The sequence below is a fragment of the Coenobita brevimanus genome, chromosome 90 (genome assembly GCF_032717465.1).
Source record: "Coenobita brevimanus isolate Jiangsu-jjx chromosome 90, ASM3271746v2, whole genome shotgun sequence".
NCBI classification, from domain to species: Eukaryota; Metazoa; Arthropoda; class Malacostraca; order Decapoda; family Coenobitidae; genus Coenobita; species Coenobita brevimanus.
In genome coordinates this window covers 29,304,954-29,319,981 of record NC_137043.1, presented here as the reverse complement: position 1 = coordinate 29,319,981, position 15,028 = coordinate 29,304,954, and the positions used below count along the sequence as shown (strand labels likewise).

At 43.2% G+C, this 15,028-nt stretch overlaps 1 protein-coding gene across 1 annotated transcript in view; it reads right to left on the bottom strand.

Moving 5' to 3' along the window:
- The window catches only part of LOC145411653 (uncharacterized), a 119,781-nt gene that overhangs the window by 23,486 nt on the left and 81,267 nt on the right, over positions 1–15,028 (bottom strand). Inside the window, exons 11-12 of the mRNA XM_080281659.1 lie at positions 12,927–13,162; positions 10,642–10,854 (exon numbers count right to left, since the gene is read on the bottom strand). Coding sequence (XP_080137785.1) covers positions 10,642–10,854; positions 12,927–13,162 — 449 coding nt within the window. The remainder of the gene's footprint in view (positions 1–10,641; positions 10,855–12,926; positions 13,163–15,028) is intronic.

Sequence of the window (15,028 nt, the reverse complement as noted above, 5' to 3'; positions counted from 1 at the left end):
AGGTTCTGGTAAACAAATCGGGGCTCCTCACTCGGGGCACCACAATGTAAGAAATTTCTAGTATTTTCTAATAAACAACTCGTAGGTCGTTACTCGTCCCTACAGTTGTCCTTAAGTAAATTCACACAAGTCTCATAGGGTTAGGTGAACCATAACTTAACCTTAACTCACCTAACTATTGCTCTTCCATCTCCTTGCTAATCCCCTCTTGAATTGGCCAATTCTTAAAGGTTACTTAGCTAGGGAGTTCGGACAGCAGATGTCGATGAGCCGCTCTTCTGTAGTTTCTGTAGTTGCTTGGGCTTCAAGCATCCTTGAGTGTGCTTATACAAGCTGCTAACTCAATGAGGTCTAGGAGCAGAGTGAGCTAACTCGACGAGGTCTAGGAGCAGAGTAGGCTAACTTGACGAGGTTTAGGAGCAGACTGAAGTGACAATGCAAACCTCTATCTCCCTCATAGAATGGTAGAGGTGCCAACTATTAATTAATTACTATGCTAAATACAGTTAGATTACATCATGATATATACAAGGTGAATCTAACAAATTAATCTTAGTTTTAATTAAACTAAAGTTAAACCAAATATTCCCTTTAACTATGTGAATATCTTAAATCCACATCTGCTTTACATGAGGACCTTTTCATCTTCGCCACATCATCTAATGTGCAGATGCAGTTAAGATTAGTGGAAATTTCCACATAATAACATATTTACAAAACAGTTGTTCCCGTGGGTTAAACGCAGTAGCATTCATCAATAATAAGAATTATTAAAGAGAATGTGTAAGATCGGGAATGAATGGGTGAGGAGGATGCAAGGAAGGAGTTGCTTTGCTGATGAATGAGGTGTGGCAGAGTGGAGTGAGAGACTACAAATGTGTCAGCTCGAGGTGTATGTATGTCAAGTTCAAGTTTGTGACGATGAAAGTGGCAGTGATTCTAGCGTATGCACCGTGTGAGGACAGGAGAGAGAGAGAGAGAAAGACAGGTTTTGGGATGAGCTGGGTGAAGTAGTGGGAGAAATGCCCAGGAGCTATAAAGTGATTGTGATGAGGAACATGAATGGAAGAGTAGGCACTGGTCCTGAGGATGACATAATGGGTTGTTATGGAGTACCAGGAAAAAATGATAATGGGAAGAGACTAAAGGATATGTGTCAGGAGAGGAGGAGAGGAGGTTGTGCATTTGTAACTCGTATTTCAAACACAGAGATGCACATAAATATACATGGTATAGAGGGAACGGGGATTGTGTTGAAAGAAGCCTGATTGATTACGTGCTCGTACAGAGGTCGGTGATGGGATTGGTTGCTGATACGAGGGTTGTGAGAGGACGATGTGGAGGTCTGTCAGATCATATGATTGTGGTATGCAAGATCAAGCTGAGAGGAGTGAGGTGGATCAGGAGAGAGAGGAGCAGTCAGGGAGAAAGACTGAAAGTTGAGAAACTGAGGATCAAAGAAATGGCAGATGAATACAGGACCAAAGTAGAGGACGAGTTAGAATTACAGAATTGGAATGAAATGGATCTGGACAGGCTGTGGAATGCATATAGGGATTGCTTAGTTAGGAATGCTAAAGCGGAGTGTGGTGTGGCAAGAGTAACAACAAAGAAGAAAGGTATGGCATGGTGGGATGAGGAGGTAAAGACAGCAGTGGAGGAAAAGAGGAAGAAGTGGCTAAACTGGTTATACGATAGGGGTTCAGCTGAAATAAGAACTGAATATGTTGAGAGCAAGACGCACGTAAAGAGATTAGTGAAGAGGAAAAAAAGGAAGTAAATGAGGATCTAGGATGAAAAATGAATGCAAACTACTCTGAAAATAAAAAGTTATTCTGGAAAGAGGTGCAGAAATGTAGAAGTGAAAGCAGAAAGAAATGGGATGGTGTGAAGGATGCAGGTGGTAGATTATTAACCCATGGAGATGAAGTAAGGACCAGATGGAAAAAAATAATTTGAAAGCCTGATGAATTGGAATAGAGAGAGCAGAGCAGTTGTAAACATGATTGGTTTTTGGGGTGTGCAGAGAAGAATGCAGTGCCTGGAGACGTGACACTTGCACAGGTGAAGAGTGCTGTGAAGCGGATGAAAAATGGGAAAGCAGCTGGGGTTCATGAGGTGTATGCAGAGATGCTTAAATGTAGTGGAGAGAATGGAATGAAGTGCTTGTTGGAGATATGTAAGAAGGCATGGGTGAGTGAAACTGTGCCTGCAGAGTGGAAAAAGGCTGTGATTGTACCCCTGTACAAAAATAAAGGTGAGCGAAGTGAGTGCAAGAATTATCGTGGGATAATCTTACTGAGTGTGGCAGGGAAGGTATATGGAAGAATTATTATAGAGAAAGTAAGAGAGACATTAGAAGTCCTACTTAGTGATGAACAGGGTGGCTTTAGGAGTGGCAGAGAATGTGTGGACCAAATATCTGCAGTAAGACAGATAGTACAGAAGGTTTGTGAGAAGGACCATAAGGTGTTTATGGCATTCATGGATCTGGAAAAAGCATATCACAAAGTGGACAGAGAAGGATTGTAGAAAGATTTGCGCATGTACGGTGTAGAAGGTAAGCTGCTAGGTGCCGTCAAGAGTTTTTATGATGGTAGTGAAGCATGTGTCAGGGTTACTGGGCATCTGAGTGAATTGTTCACGATCAGTGTGGGCGTGCGACAAGGTTGGGTGATGTCCCCATGGTTGTTCAATATATATATGGATGGGGTGATGAGAGAAGTAAAAACACGAGTAATGGAGAGAGGGATGGCATTGGCAATGAATGGTGATGGATGGAATATCTCAAATTTGTTGTATGCTGATGATGCAGTATTGCTTGCAAGTACCGGACAAGAACTTGGTAGGCTAGTGCAGAGTTTTGCTGATGTCTGTGAGCGTTGTTCCTTGAGAGTAAATGCAGAAAAGAGTAAAGTGATGGTTATTGAGAGAGAAGGTGACTCCCAGTGCAATGTAACAGTGAATGGAGAGAGACTGGAATTTGTGAGAGAGTTCAAATACCTGGGTACAGTGACAGAAAAGAGAGGAACATGTGCAAAAGAAATTGAAAGTAGAGTGACACAAGGAAGAAAAGTAGCTGGTGCAATGAAGGCCTTGATAAGAAACAGAGGCTTGAGTGTTGCAGCTGTACGAGGCTTACATGAAGGAGTGTTAGTGCCAACTTTAACATATGGATGTGAGACTATGGTGTGGCATGAAAATGAAAAGTCAAGAGTGAGAGCAGTGGAGATGGGACTGCTGAGGAATGCATGTGGAGTACAGAGGGTGGATAGGATACGAAATAATGTGATTCGTGAAAGATGCGGAGTGAGGAAGTCGGTGGACACCAGAATTGAAGAAAGTGTACTAAGATGGTATGGTCATGTGGAGAGAATGGATAACAATAGAGTGTTGAAGAAGGTATATCTGAACGAATTCGAAGGAGGTAGGAGGTGAGGTAGGCCAAGGAGAAGGTGGAGAGATACGGTGGATGAATGTGTGAGGAAGAGAGGTTTGAAAGTCGGTGAGGCAAGAGAACTGACAGGAGATCGAGCTGGCTGGATGAATTTTGTGAGGAGAAGTGCATGATCAGGGATTTTTGGCATCCCTTTTTAACGTGGCAGCATCTGGATTGACTCTATCAGATACGATTATGTGAAGCTACAGAACGTGGTGAATGTTTTTGGCATATCCGATAGAGCTAGGATTCCAGGGGCTTGAATGATAAGTGAATGGAAGTGTGGCCCACTGGATTGGGCAATTTTGGGCTGTCTGGACAATGCTACTCCTCAACCTACCCTAGGGTGGGAAAGGAGGTCTAGATGATGATGATGATGTAATTTCTGGGTTATAAAAATCGCTTGAACAGGTGACAACGAACTCTGGTTTTCCTCTGCTTCTAACGATGACTATTATAAAAAGCAGAGAGCACAACTGCTCTGGGGGAAAATATTTCCCACAATGTGGATGATAGGTAGCAGTGAATGCACCCTCTGTTTGTTGGTGTGTCAAGTGGCGTTGTGCAGGGTGGATGTGTTCGCTGCATGTTTGTGTTTTTTTATTGTTGTGTTTGGATTAGTTTGCGAATTGTGACCTCAAATATGGAGGATGTGAAAGAGCAACGTGTGTGCATCAAGTTTTTTGTGAAACTTGGGAAGCATGCAGCAGAAACTCATAAAATGTTAAAGCAAAGATTTGGTAACAATTATTTGGGTTACAAAAACATAAAACTAGTTTAAGCGTTTTAAAATCGGAGAAACGTCAACAGATGATGATTTATGTTCTGGTCACCCTTCCGCCAGTTCAACTACTCACAATGTGGCCAAAGTTCATGCAACCATCCTTGAAGATCCCAGGAGGACAATCCACGATGTTTATGACATTGTCAGTCTATTGTATAGAACTTGAATATGCATTTTGTCCGGTGACGTGAGGCGAAAATGTCCAGACAAGCGGTGCACAAACAAATGGGTGCTTCACTATGACAATGCACCCATGCACACAGCTCTTATTGTTCAGCAGTTTTTGGTATAAAAACATGCCAATTGTCCCCAATCCCCTATATTCACCAGATTTGGTCCCCTATGATTATTTCCTCTTTCCTGAATGAAAATCCAGCTGAAAGTTGTAACATCTGACATCAGTGAGGAGATCCAGGAGAAAATCACAGAAGGTCCTGAACAGGCTGATGCTCATGGACTTCAGAATGAATCCCAATTGTGGGAGAAGCACTGGGATTGATGTCTGCACACCCACAGAGACTACTTTGAAGGGGACAGTGATGCCTAGGACTTGATGGAGGTTTTTCCTCTTCTTTAGTATAATTTTGGGAACACTTGGGTAGCACATCGTAATGCACCCACTCTGCAACTCCCTTCGTCTAGAATGATTCCTTTCATCACCATTTCTAATGCCTGGGTGGTACTGAAAACTGTTTGATACTTCTTACATTGCTAAAAAAAAAAAAAAAAAAAAAAGAGAGAGAGAGAGAGAGAGAGAGAGAGAGATGGAACTATCAAATCTCCTTTGCCTACTTCAGCCTGTCTCTCTGCCTGCCCACACTTCTGGTCACTGGCAATCCTGTCCTCCATGAATGACTGGTGGTAGACAGTGCCATCTGCAAACACAAGGCTGGCTCATCCTTGTCATCTACTCATATAAAAAATATTTGTCTATAATAAAACTTCTGGGAAGTGTTTCTTTGTTATTTTAAAGTATCCTGGAGTCAATTTTACCACTGCATTGGCTTTACAATATCTGAGATGTTCTCTCATACCTCCACTACACAAAGGTGGCAACTGAAAGTGAATGGGACCTCACCTCTTGTGGATGGGTCCCAGTCATTCTGTCTGACAGGACTTTTTTTTTTTTAATAACTTCGATAACATGCTAATGTTTTAGTTATAACAGCTGAAAATATGTGGGGATTTATAATGCTGGGTGGAAACCACGTAACCAACCTGTACATGTTCCTTATTTGTCAAACAGTGGGTTGACGGAGGTGGGGGCGCTCACCATCCACTCACTCGATGTAGTGCTGCTGTCAGGTGTCTGCCCTTTCCTCTCCTTCCATCCTCTTCTGTTTTCCTTCCCTTCATTCCTTCCTTGTCCTTCTGCCTTCGGGTAACTTTACACTCCCTCTTCTGTCTTTCTTTCCTTCATTCTTTCCTCTTCCTTCTGCCTGTGGGTGACTCTACACTTAGTGACAAGCCAAATGGTTTCCTGTACACCAGGAAACCATTTACTATGCTGGGTGGTAACCATATAACCAAATTTTGGTATCTGGTGGTTTAGTGGGTAATTATTGCACAAAATGGAGAGGAGAAAGTGTGAGAGAATGGGAGTATGGATGGGGTATATGTGCAGGAGTAGGTGAGAATGAGAGGGCAAAGGAAGGAGTATGTATAGTTGTGAGTAAAAGATGGAAGAGGAGCATAAGACAGTATGGATCAGTTGGGTCAAGGATTGTGTGGGTAAAGTTGAAAGTTGGAATACAAATGTGGGCGACTGTGTGTGTGTATGCGCCAACGCAAGATCGTGCTAGAAGAGTGAGAGAAGAGTTCTGGACAAATGTAGAAGTGTGCATGGAAAAGTGTGGAAGGAATGAGAGAGTGTTTTTGATTGGTGATATGAGTGGTAAAGTTGGGAATGTGAAGGTGGATGGAATAGTTGGTGAGTGGGGTGTGCCTGCTGAGATAGATGAGAATGGGAGTGCGTTAGTGGACATTTGTGCTGGGAGAGGGTTGGTGATAGCCAATACCCTCTTCAGGCATAAAATGATCCATAGGTATACATGGCGAGTGATGAGAAGGGTGGGTGGTGAACTGAATGAAAGGAAGGCAATGATTGATTATGTGTGTGTGGATGAAAGGATGCGAAGATGTGTAATGGATGCAAGAGTTTATAGAGGTTGGGGGAGTGGACTTTCTGACCACTACTTGGTGGTGGCCAGAATTAAAGTTCAAGTAAGATGGAGGAATAGAAGAAGGGAAAGACGAAAGGAAAGAGTAGTTGCAAGGAGAGTGGAAAGGTCACAAGAGGATGAGAAAAAGGCAGAGTATAAGAGAAAAGTGGAGGAACGATTGGGCAAATATGAATTGGAGCAGATGGGAGATGTGGAAGGTGTGTGTAAAATATTTACAGAAGAAATATGTGCAGCATGTGATGTGGTATGTGGAAGGAAGAGAAGACGGAGGGGGGGTGCAAGAAACAGCATGGTGGACTGAAGAGGTGAAACAGGCTGTGGCACAAAAGAAGAAAGCATACAATGAATGGATGAGAAATACGGGCGTGGAAGAGGTTGAGAGGCGGAAGAGAGAGTTATATGTAGAAAGAAAGAGAGAGGTGAAAAGATTAGTAAGAGAGAGTAAGAAGGGAGTGGATGAGGAATTTGGAAGGAATTTGAGTGTAAAGTGGAGGAACTGTAAGAAAATGTTCTGGAAAGAGGTGAAAAGAGTAAGACAGGGTGGAAGTGAAGTTAGCAGGGGAGTGAAAGATAAAATGGTAGATTACTAGTGGAGAAGGGAGAAAAAGTGAGCAGATGGAGAGAACACTTTAAGGAATTGTTGAACATACAGGATGGAAGTAATGCGAGTATAAGTGGCTGGGGAATGGTTGGGAGAAGGAGGGAGGTGAGAAGACAGGAAGAAATCAGTAGGATAGAAGTTGTGGAAGCAATGAAGAAAGTTAAATCAGGAAAGCCCCAGGAATTGATGAAGTGTGTGGTGAAATGCTGAAGCATGGGGGAGAGATAGTAGTAGAATGGATGTGGAAGATGTGCAGATTGGCCTGGGAGGAAGGTAGAGTCCCAGAGGATTGGAAGTCAGGTATAATTATTCCCTTGTACAAAAGAAAAGGGGAAAAAGAAGTGTGTGGTAATCATAGGGGCATTTGTCTTCTTAGTATAATAGGAAAAGTGTATGGTAGGATGCTTATTGACAGAGTTAGAGAAAGAACAGAGAAATTAGTTGGAGAAGAACAGGGAGGCTTTAGGAAGGGAAGAGGTTGTGTAGATCAGATATTCATTCTCAGATCTTTAGTGGAAAAGTTTCTAGAGAAGGGAAAGAAGATGTATGCGGCTTTCATGGATTTGGAGAAAGCATATGACAGGGTGGATAGACAAGGATTGTGGAAAGTGTTAAGAATATATGGAGTAGATGGGAAGTTGTTGAATGCTGTGAAGAGTATGTACATGGTGCGAAGGCTGCAGTGCGTGTGGATGGTGAACTAAGTGAATTTTTCTCTTTGAAAGTTGGGTTGAAACAGGGATGTGTCATGTCTCCATGGTTGTTCAATCTGTACATGGATGGGGTAATAAAAGAGGTACAAGGCAGGGTAGTGGATGTTGGAGTTGCCCTGGTGAGAGAGGATAATGTTTGGAAACTCCCTGTACTGTTGTTTGCAGATGATACTGTGTTGTTGAGTGAAGACGAAGGGGAGCTGCAAGGCTTGGTGGATGAGTTTGAGAGAGTGTGTAAGAAACGGAATCTAAAGGTGAATGTAGGGAAGAGTAAAGTGATGGTCTTTGAGAGAGGTGAAGTCACTGAATGTACAACGAGGTTGGATGGTGAGGAATTGGAAAATGTGAGTACGTTTAAGTACTTGGGTAGTGTGATGGGTAAGGATGGAGGTTTGGAAGGGAAGAAAGGTTGCTGGTTCTTTGAAAGCAGTGATAAGAAACAGGGAAGTGAGCATGGAAGTGAAAAAGTTACTACATGACAGTATTGTGATACCAACTCTAACGTACGGAAGTGAAGCTTGGACGTTGTTGGAAGGACACAAGTCAAGAGTGAGAGCAGTGGAAATGAGTTATTTAAGAGGAGCCTGTGGAGTCACATGGAGAGACAGGCTGACGAATGAGGATATAAAGGAGCGTTGTGGTGTTGATGTGGATGTGATAGGAAGCGTTATGAGGAACACACTGAGGTGGTTTGGCCATGTGGAGAGGATGGAGGGTGAAAGACTGACGAAGAGAGTGTATGTGAGTTAGGTGGAGGAGGAAAGAGGGAGGGGGAGGCCGAGGATGAGATGGAGGGATGGGGTGGAAAGGTATATGAGAGAGGGGGGTGTGAATTGGGAGCGGGGGAGTGAAATGGCGGGGGACAGGGCGACTTGGAGGCGATTTGTTTGTGGCCACCCCAAACGGGATTGAGGCGTCTGGCAATAGATAGATAGATAGATAGATTATTGCACTCCAATCAGATTAAGCCGGTGAAGGTTTATATCCAAGGGGTGGTTGGGGTTGATTGCTCATGTAATGCCACTCAGGGATAAGTGAGGCTGGTCACTCTCATCTTAAAAGTCAGGACGAACTTGCCTAGCCCCGGGTTCCTACGCTCCTCTGCGGGGCGACATAGGATTGGATGATGATGATGATGGGTTGACAAAAAGGTTAGTGCCCCATCCCGTAAAACAACTAACTCAAAGACAAATGGCCACCCCTTACGGAATTATGGTGTCTGGCTACAGACAATCATTCATCATCATCCGGACCTCCTTTACCACCCAAGGGCAGGGTGAGGAGTAGCAATGTCCAGACAGCCCAAAATTGCCCAATCCAATGGGCCACGCTTCCATTCACTCATCATTCAAGCCCCCGGAATCCTGGCTCTATCGGATACGCCAAAAACATTCACCACGTTCTGTAGCTTCACATAATCGTATCCGACAGAGTCAATCCAAATGCTGCCACGTTAAAAAGGGGTGCCAAAAATCCCTGATCATGCACTTCTCCTCACAAAATTCATCCAGCCAGCTCGATCTCCTGTCAGTTCTCTAGCCTCACCGATTTCCAAACCTCTCTTCCTCATACATTCATCCACCGTATCTCTCCACCTTCTCCTTGGCCTACTTCGCCTCCTACCTCCTTCGAATTTGCTCAGATATACCTTCTTCACCACACTATTGTTATCCATTCTCTCCACATGACCATACCATCTCAGTACACTCTCTTCAATTCTGGTGTCCACCGACTTCCTCACTCCGCATCTTTCACGAATCACATTATTTCGTATCCTATCCACCCTCTGTACTCCACATACATTCCTCAGCAGTCCCATCTCCACTGTTCTAACTCTTGACTTTTCATTTTCATGCCACACCATAGTCTCACATCCATATGTTAAAGCTGGCACTAACACTCCCTCATGTAAGCCTCGTGCAGCTGCAACACTCAAGCCTCTGTTTCTTATCAAGGCCTTCATTGCACCAGCTACTTTTCTTCCTTGTGTCACTCTACTTTCAACTTCTTTTGCACATTTTCCACTCTTTTCTATCACTGTACCCAAGTATTTGAACTCTCTCACCAATATCAGTCTCTCTCCATTCACTGTGACATCACAGTGGGAGTCACCTTCTCTCTCAATAACCATCACTTTACTCTTCTCTACATTTACTCTCAAGGCACGACGCTCACAGACATCAGCAAAACTCTGCACTAGCATCCGAAGTTCTTGTCCGGTACTTGCAAGCAGTACTGCATCATCAGCATACAACAAATATGAGACATTCAATCCATCACCATTCATTACCAATGCCATCCCTCTCTCCATTTACTCGTGTTTTCACTTCTCTCATCACCCCATCCATATATACATTGAACAACCATGGGGACATCACCCAACCTTGTCGCAAGCCCACACTGATTGTGAACCATTCACTTAGATGCCCATTAACCCTGACACATGATTCACTACCATCATAAAAACTCTTGACGGCACCTAGCAGCTTACCTTCTACGCCGTACATGCACAAAACTTTCCACAATCCTTCTCTGTCCACTTTGTCATATGCTTTTTCCAGATCCATGAATGCCATAAACACCTTATGGTCCTTCTCGCACGCCTTCTCTACTATCTGTCTCACTGCAAATATTTGGTCCACACATCCTCTGCCACTCCTAAAGCCACCCTGTTCATCATTCACTAGGAATTCTGATATCTCTCTTACTTTCTCTATAATAATTCTTCCATGTACTTTCCCTACCACACTCAGTAAGCTGATACCACAATAATTCTTGCACTCACTTCGTTCACCTTTATTTTTGTACAGGGGTACAACCACAGCCTTTTTCCACTCTGCAGGCACAGTTTCACTCATCTTACATGGAATGAAGTGCTACAGACAGATAGATAGAAATTATGTGGGTGGCCAAATCATTACCTGTTCATAAATTATCCCGTCATAACTGCCCTCAGCAGTCAACAGAGTGCGACAAGTGTGTGCATATGCAGATCTGGCAGCTTCCATAGCTCCCTTGTGACGTGTTGCTGTCAACGTCCGCACCACCACTCCTCTTGTCACTCTCCTCACGATATCCACACTGAGATATTGCAGCAGCTTCTCCACACACCATCCTGACACTATACAACATATCTGTAATAAAGATTGATGTACATTTTGTTATACCCACATCAAAAACTGAAAAACAGCACCAGGATAAAAAATATACATACATGTACATGCAAAATATAATTAACACAGGAGAAGATGCATCAATAATGTCCTTAAGTTTGGCACATTGGACACAAGAATCCACATAAAGGTGGATTTCAACATCCATAGTGGGGTAATAATGCAAAACTAAGCCCTGGCAAGGACACCAATCCTTACATGCGTGATCTGCAAGAGGTAAATCATGACACATGTGTACTGTACGGTTGCCACTATGGGGACAAACTATAAAAAAATACTTACTGATTAACATCTCAGTCTGGCTTATTCTTTCCTCTGAATGCAGTGGCTCTATGCAAGAAACTGTTTTGCAAATAAAACTGAGAGACAGAAATAGGCTGACTGGGGAGGTTAGGCATCCCCATATTTATGAATGTACACCATTTTGTACCACGAAGAGTCACTGAGCCGAGAAGTTTTCGTAACAAGACAGTTTGTGTACAGGGGAACCAGGTACCTTCCCCCTAGTGCTATCTTCCCCGGCCAATTTCTCACCGTCAAAATCATATACGTTGGCAAACTAGGGAGTACACAGTAGCATCAGCCAATCACAGTGGTACTCCCAAGGAGGATGGAAATGTTGGTGAAGGGGAGAGATGGAGCTCCTATGTTTCACGAGCCATGAGTACATTCTGACCATCTTCCTTTGCTGACCCTTTCAGTGTGACACTAACATGAAGAGTAGGCCAGCATACTCTCCCAAATACTTTTCTCTACCTCATGCAATACTCTACATGTGCTTTACAGACAGGGAGGACACCTGTTCCTTAGCTGCAGGTACTGCTTTAGACTTCTTTATAACTTGAGAGACAGCTGACTTGGACAGCTTAACCCCTACATGCCAAGGGTTTTCCGATGTCGCACGCTCCTCCCTACAGGGGATTTCGTGATTTTGGAAAAAATATCCTTATTTCAAACTCTAATATCTGCTAAACAATGACAGCTAGAGAAAAAATTAAAGATACACAAGACTCATCAGCACTTCCTCTTTCCAATGAAAGTATCCCCATGTCTCCAGGTGTCCCGTCAATGTGTAAGGAGAAGTTAAAGTTCAAAGGGTGGCGGGAAGACACTTGCAGCAATACATGTCAACCAGCACTGCTTCGCGCCCAAAATCATGATGGCTATACACGCCAACTGATGCGTAGGGGTTAAGGGCATTGACAATCCTGTTGACGGCCACCCCTTGTCAACCCTTAAGCTGCTTCACTCAGTCCAACTTATCAAAGGAACCCTCTAAACCTTCCTTTCATCAGATTCACTTGCACCACACTTTCCACTGGGGCCTGCACTCTTGTCAGACATAATTCTAAATATTAAGGTAATTCACAAAGAATTCGTGCACTTCCCACTTTAACTTGCACAAAACACTCTTAGTCGCCCACCTGCACTACAATATTACATTAGCAATGGTGGTCCGACGGCTTACGCACATACAAGAATATGATGTAACATGATGCATGCAAGGAGAGAGACAATCACCACAGAGAGACATGTGACAGAGTAGACAAGTGGCATGGGAACTTAAAATGGGTGGTGACAGGATAACAAGTGCAGCTAATTCATATGGGGTTCTATGCACATAAACACTGGATGCCATCTTGGCTCAAATCCATGACTGTTAGTTCGTGTGTTGGCAAGTGGATGCATGGGAGCCTCGTGGGGGAGGGGGGTTCACTCAGATGATATAGACAAAGACTTTGCAATCACAGAGTGCAGAAGGGATATACTGTAAATTCTTCATCATTATATAAGCAAGTGATCATAAAGCAATCAATTATGTGGCGAGTTTGAACTGTACTTTGTTTTCCTCTTCTTTTGCACCTCCAACTTTTGGTAAAACTAGCACTGTCCCAGTATTCTCCTAACCAAATCAGATCATTCATCATCCCAATTTTTTTTCCCCACCACTGGATGGGGTGAGGTAAATCTGTATCAAAATCATAAAATATCAATGTACTTTAATAAGATACTTGTTGTCATATCTATCTTACCTTCAATGTCTGCCAGCAGCATGCTAATACAAGAAGATGGTCAGATGGGATGGAACCATCCAAGAACTCATCACAATCAGCAACACTCCCTTCTTCATCATCACCTTCAAGTTGACAGCTATCTAATGTGTGCAGAGGCTTTGTCTTGTCAGTAATGTTTTCATCATTATCACCACTACATTCCTTAATAATCATATCCACAGACTGTCCCATCTCAGCAAAGGAAGGTGCAATGGCTGGAAAATGAAAAACAACACTAGTCTAACATACTACAAAACAAGAGTAATGATAATGCTGATGACAGCCAAGCTTACGATATGAACTACTGGAAAAAATATTCAACAAGAAAAACTACATTTCAGAGGCTTGAACAGTAAGTGAAAGTAAGACCCACTGAACTGAACAAACTTTTAGCACCTGCCAGGCTGATTCTTTGTAAGGTAGTTTACCTCCCCCAAGTCACTGTTTTATAACCAAAATAAACTGTCCTTCAAATAAGGCTTGCAGTTTGGCCTGTGCAGACCATCACTGTGCCTCATATGAGGTCTCAGGCTCAGTATGCATTAATTAGATTCTCCTTCTATCAAGTTTTTTCTTGCTCTGGACCCAACCTCACCCTATCCTTGGATGGGAAATGAAGTCTGAATTACGACGACGACGACGACAATGATGATGACGATGAGGAGGAGGAGGAGGAGAACGAGGCAGATGATGGCTTACTGAAGATATTAGTCCAAATAGGCATTAAACAGGAATAGAGATTCAGCAAAAAAAGTGTCATGGAAGGTGAAACCAGATGACTTGCTTTATATATATATATATATATATATATATATATATATATATACAGTATATATATATATATATATGTGCTTACTTTATGTTTTCTTATACAAAATACAATGGTTAACTGTAATGCAAAAAAGCTAACTGTACTGTATGTACACTACCTTACATTATTCAGCACATGCTGAAATACAGAGGCCTAAATTAAATTATTTTGACGTTTATGAGGATCTGATTTTACTTCCAGTAGGTTGATGAGGGTGGATAGACAAGGATTGTGGAAAGTGTTAAGAATATATGGAGTAGATGGGAAGTTGCTGAATGCTGTGAAGAGTATGTACGATGGTGCCAGGGCTGCAGTGCGTGTGGATGGTGAACTAAGTGAATTTTTCTCTTTGAAAGTTGGGTTGAAACAGGGATGTGTCATGTCTCCATGGTTGTTCAATCTGTACATGGATGGGGTAATAAAAGAGGTACAAGGTAGGGTAGTGGATGTTGGAGTTGCCCTGGTGAGAGAGGATAGTGTTTGGAAACTCCCTGTACTGTTGTTTGCAGATGATACTGTGTTGTTGAGTGAAGACGAAGGGGAGCTGCAAGGCTTGGTGGATGAGTTTGGGAGAGTGTGTAAGAAACGGAATCTAAAGGTGAATGTAGGGAAGAGTAAAGTGATGGTCTTTGAGAGAGGTGAAGTCAGTGAATGTACAGTGAGGTTGGATGGTGAGGAATTGGAAAATGTGAGTACGTTTAAGTACTTGGGTAGTGTGATGAGTAAGGATGGAGGTTTGGAGGGTGAAGTGCTTGAAAGGGTACAGCAGGGAAGAAAAGTTGCTGGTTCTTTGAAAGCAGTGATAAGAAACAGGGAAGTGAGCACGGAAGTGAAAAAGTTACTACATGACAGTATTGTGATAACAACTCTAACGTATGGAAGTGAAGCTTGGACATTGTTGGAAGGACACAAGTCAAGAGTGAGAGCAGTGGAAATGAGTTATTTAAGAGGAGCCTGTGGAGTCACATGGAGAGACAGGCTGACGAATGAGGATATAAAGGAGCGTTGTGGTGTTGAAGTGGATGTGATAGGAAGCGTTATGAGGAACACACTGAAGTGGTTTGGCCATGTGGAGAGGATGGAGGGTGAAAGACTGACGAAGAGAGTGTATGTGAGTGAGGTGGAGGGGGGAAGAGGGAGGGGGAGGCCGAGGATGAGATGGAGGGATGGGGTGGAGAGGTATATGAGAGAGGGGGGGGTGAGTTGGGAGCAGGTCAGTGAAATGGCGGGGGACAGGGTGACTTGGAGGCGATTTGTTTGTGGCCACCCC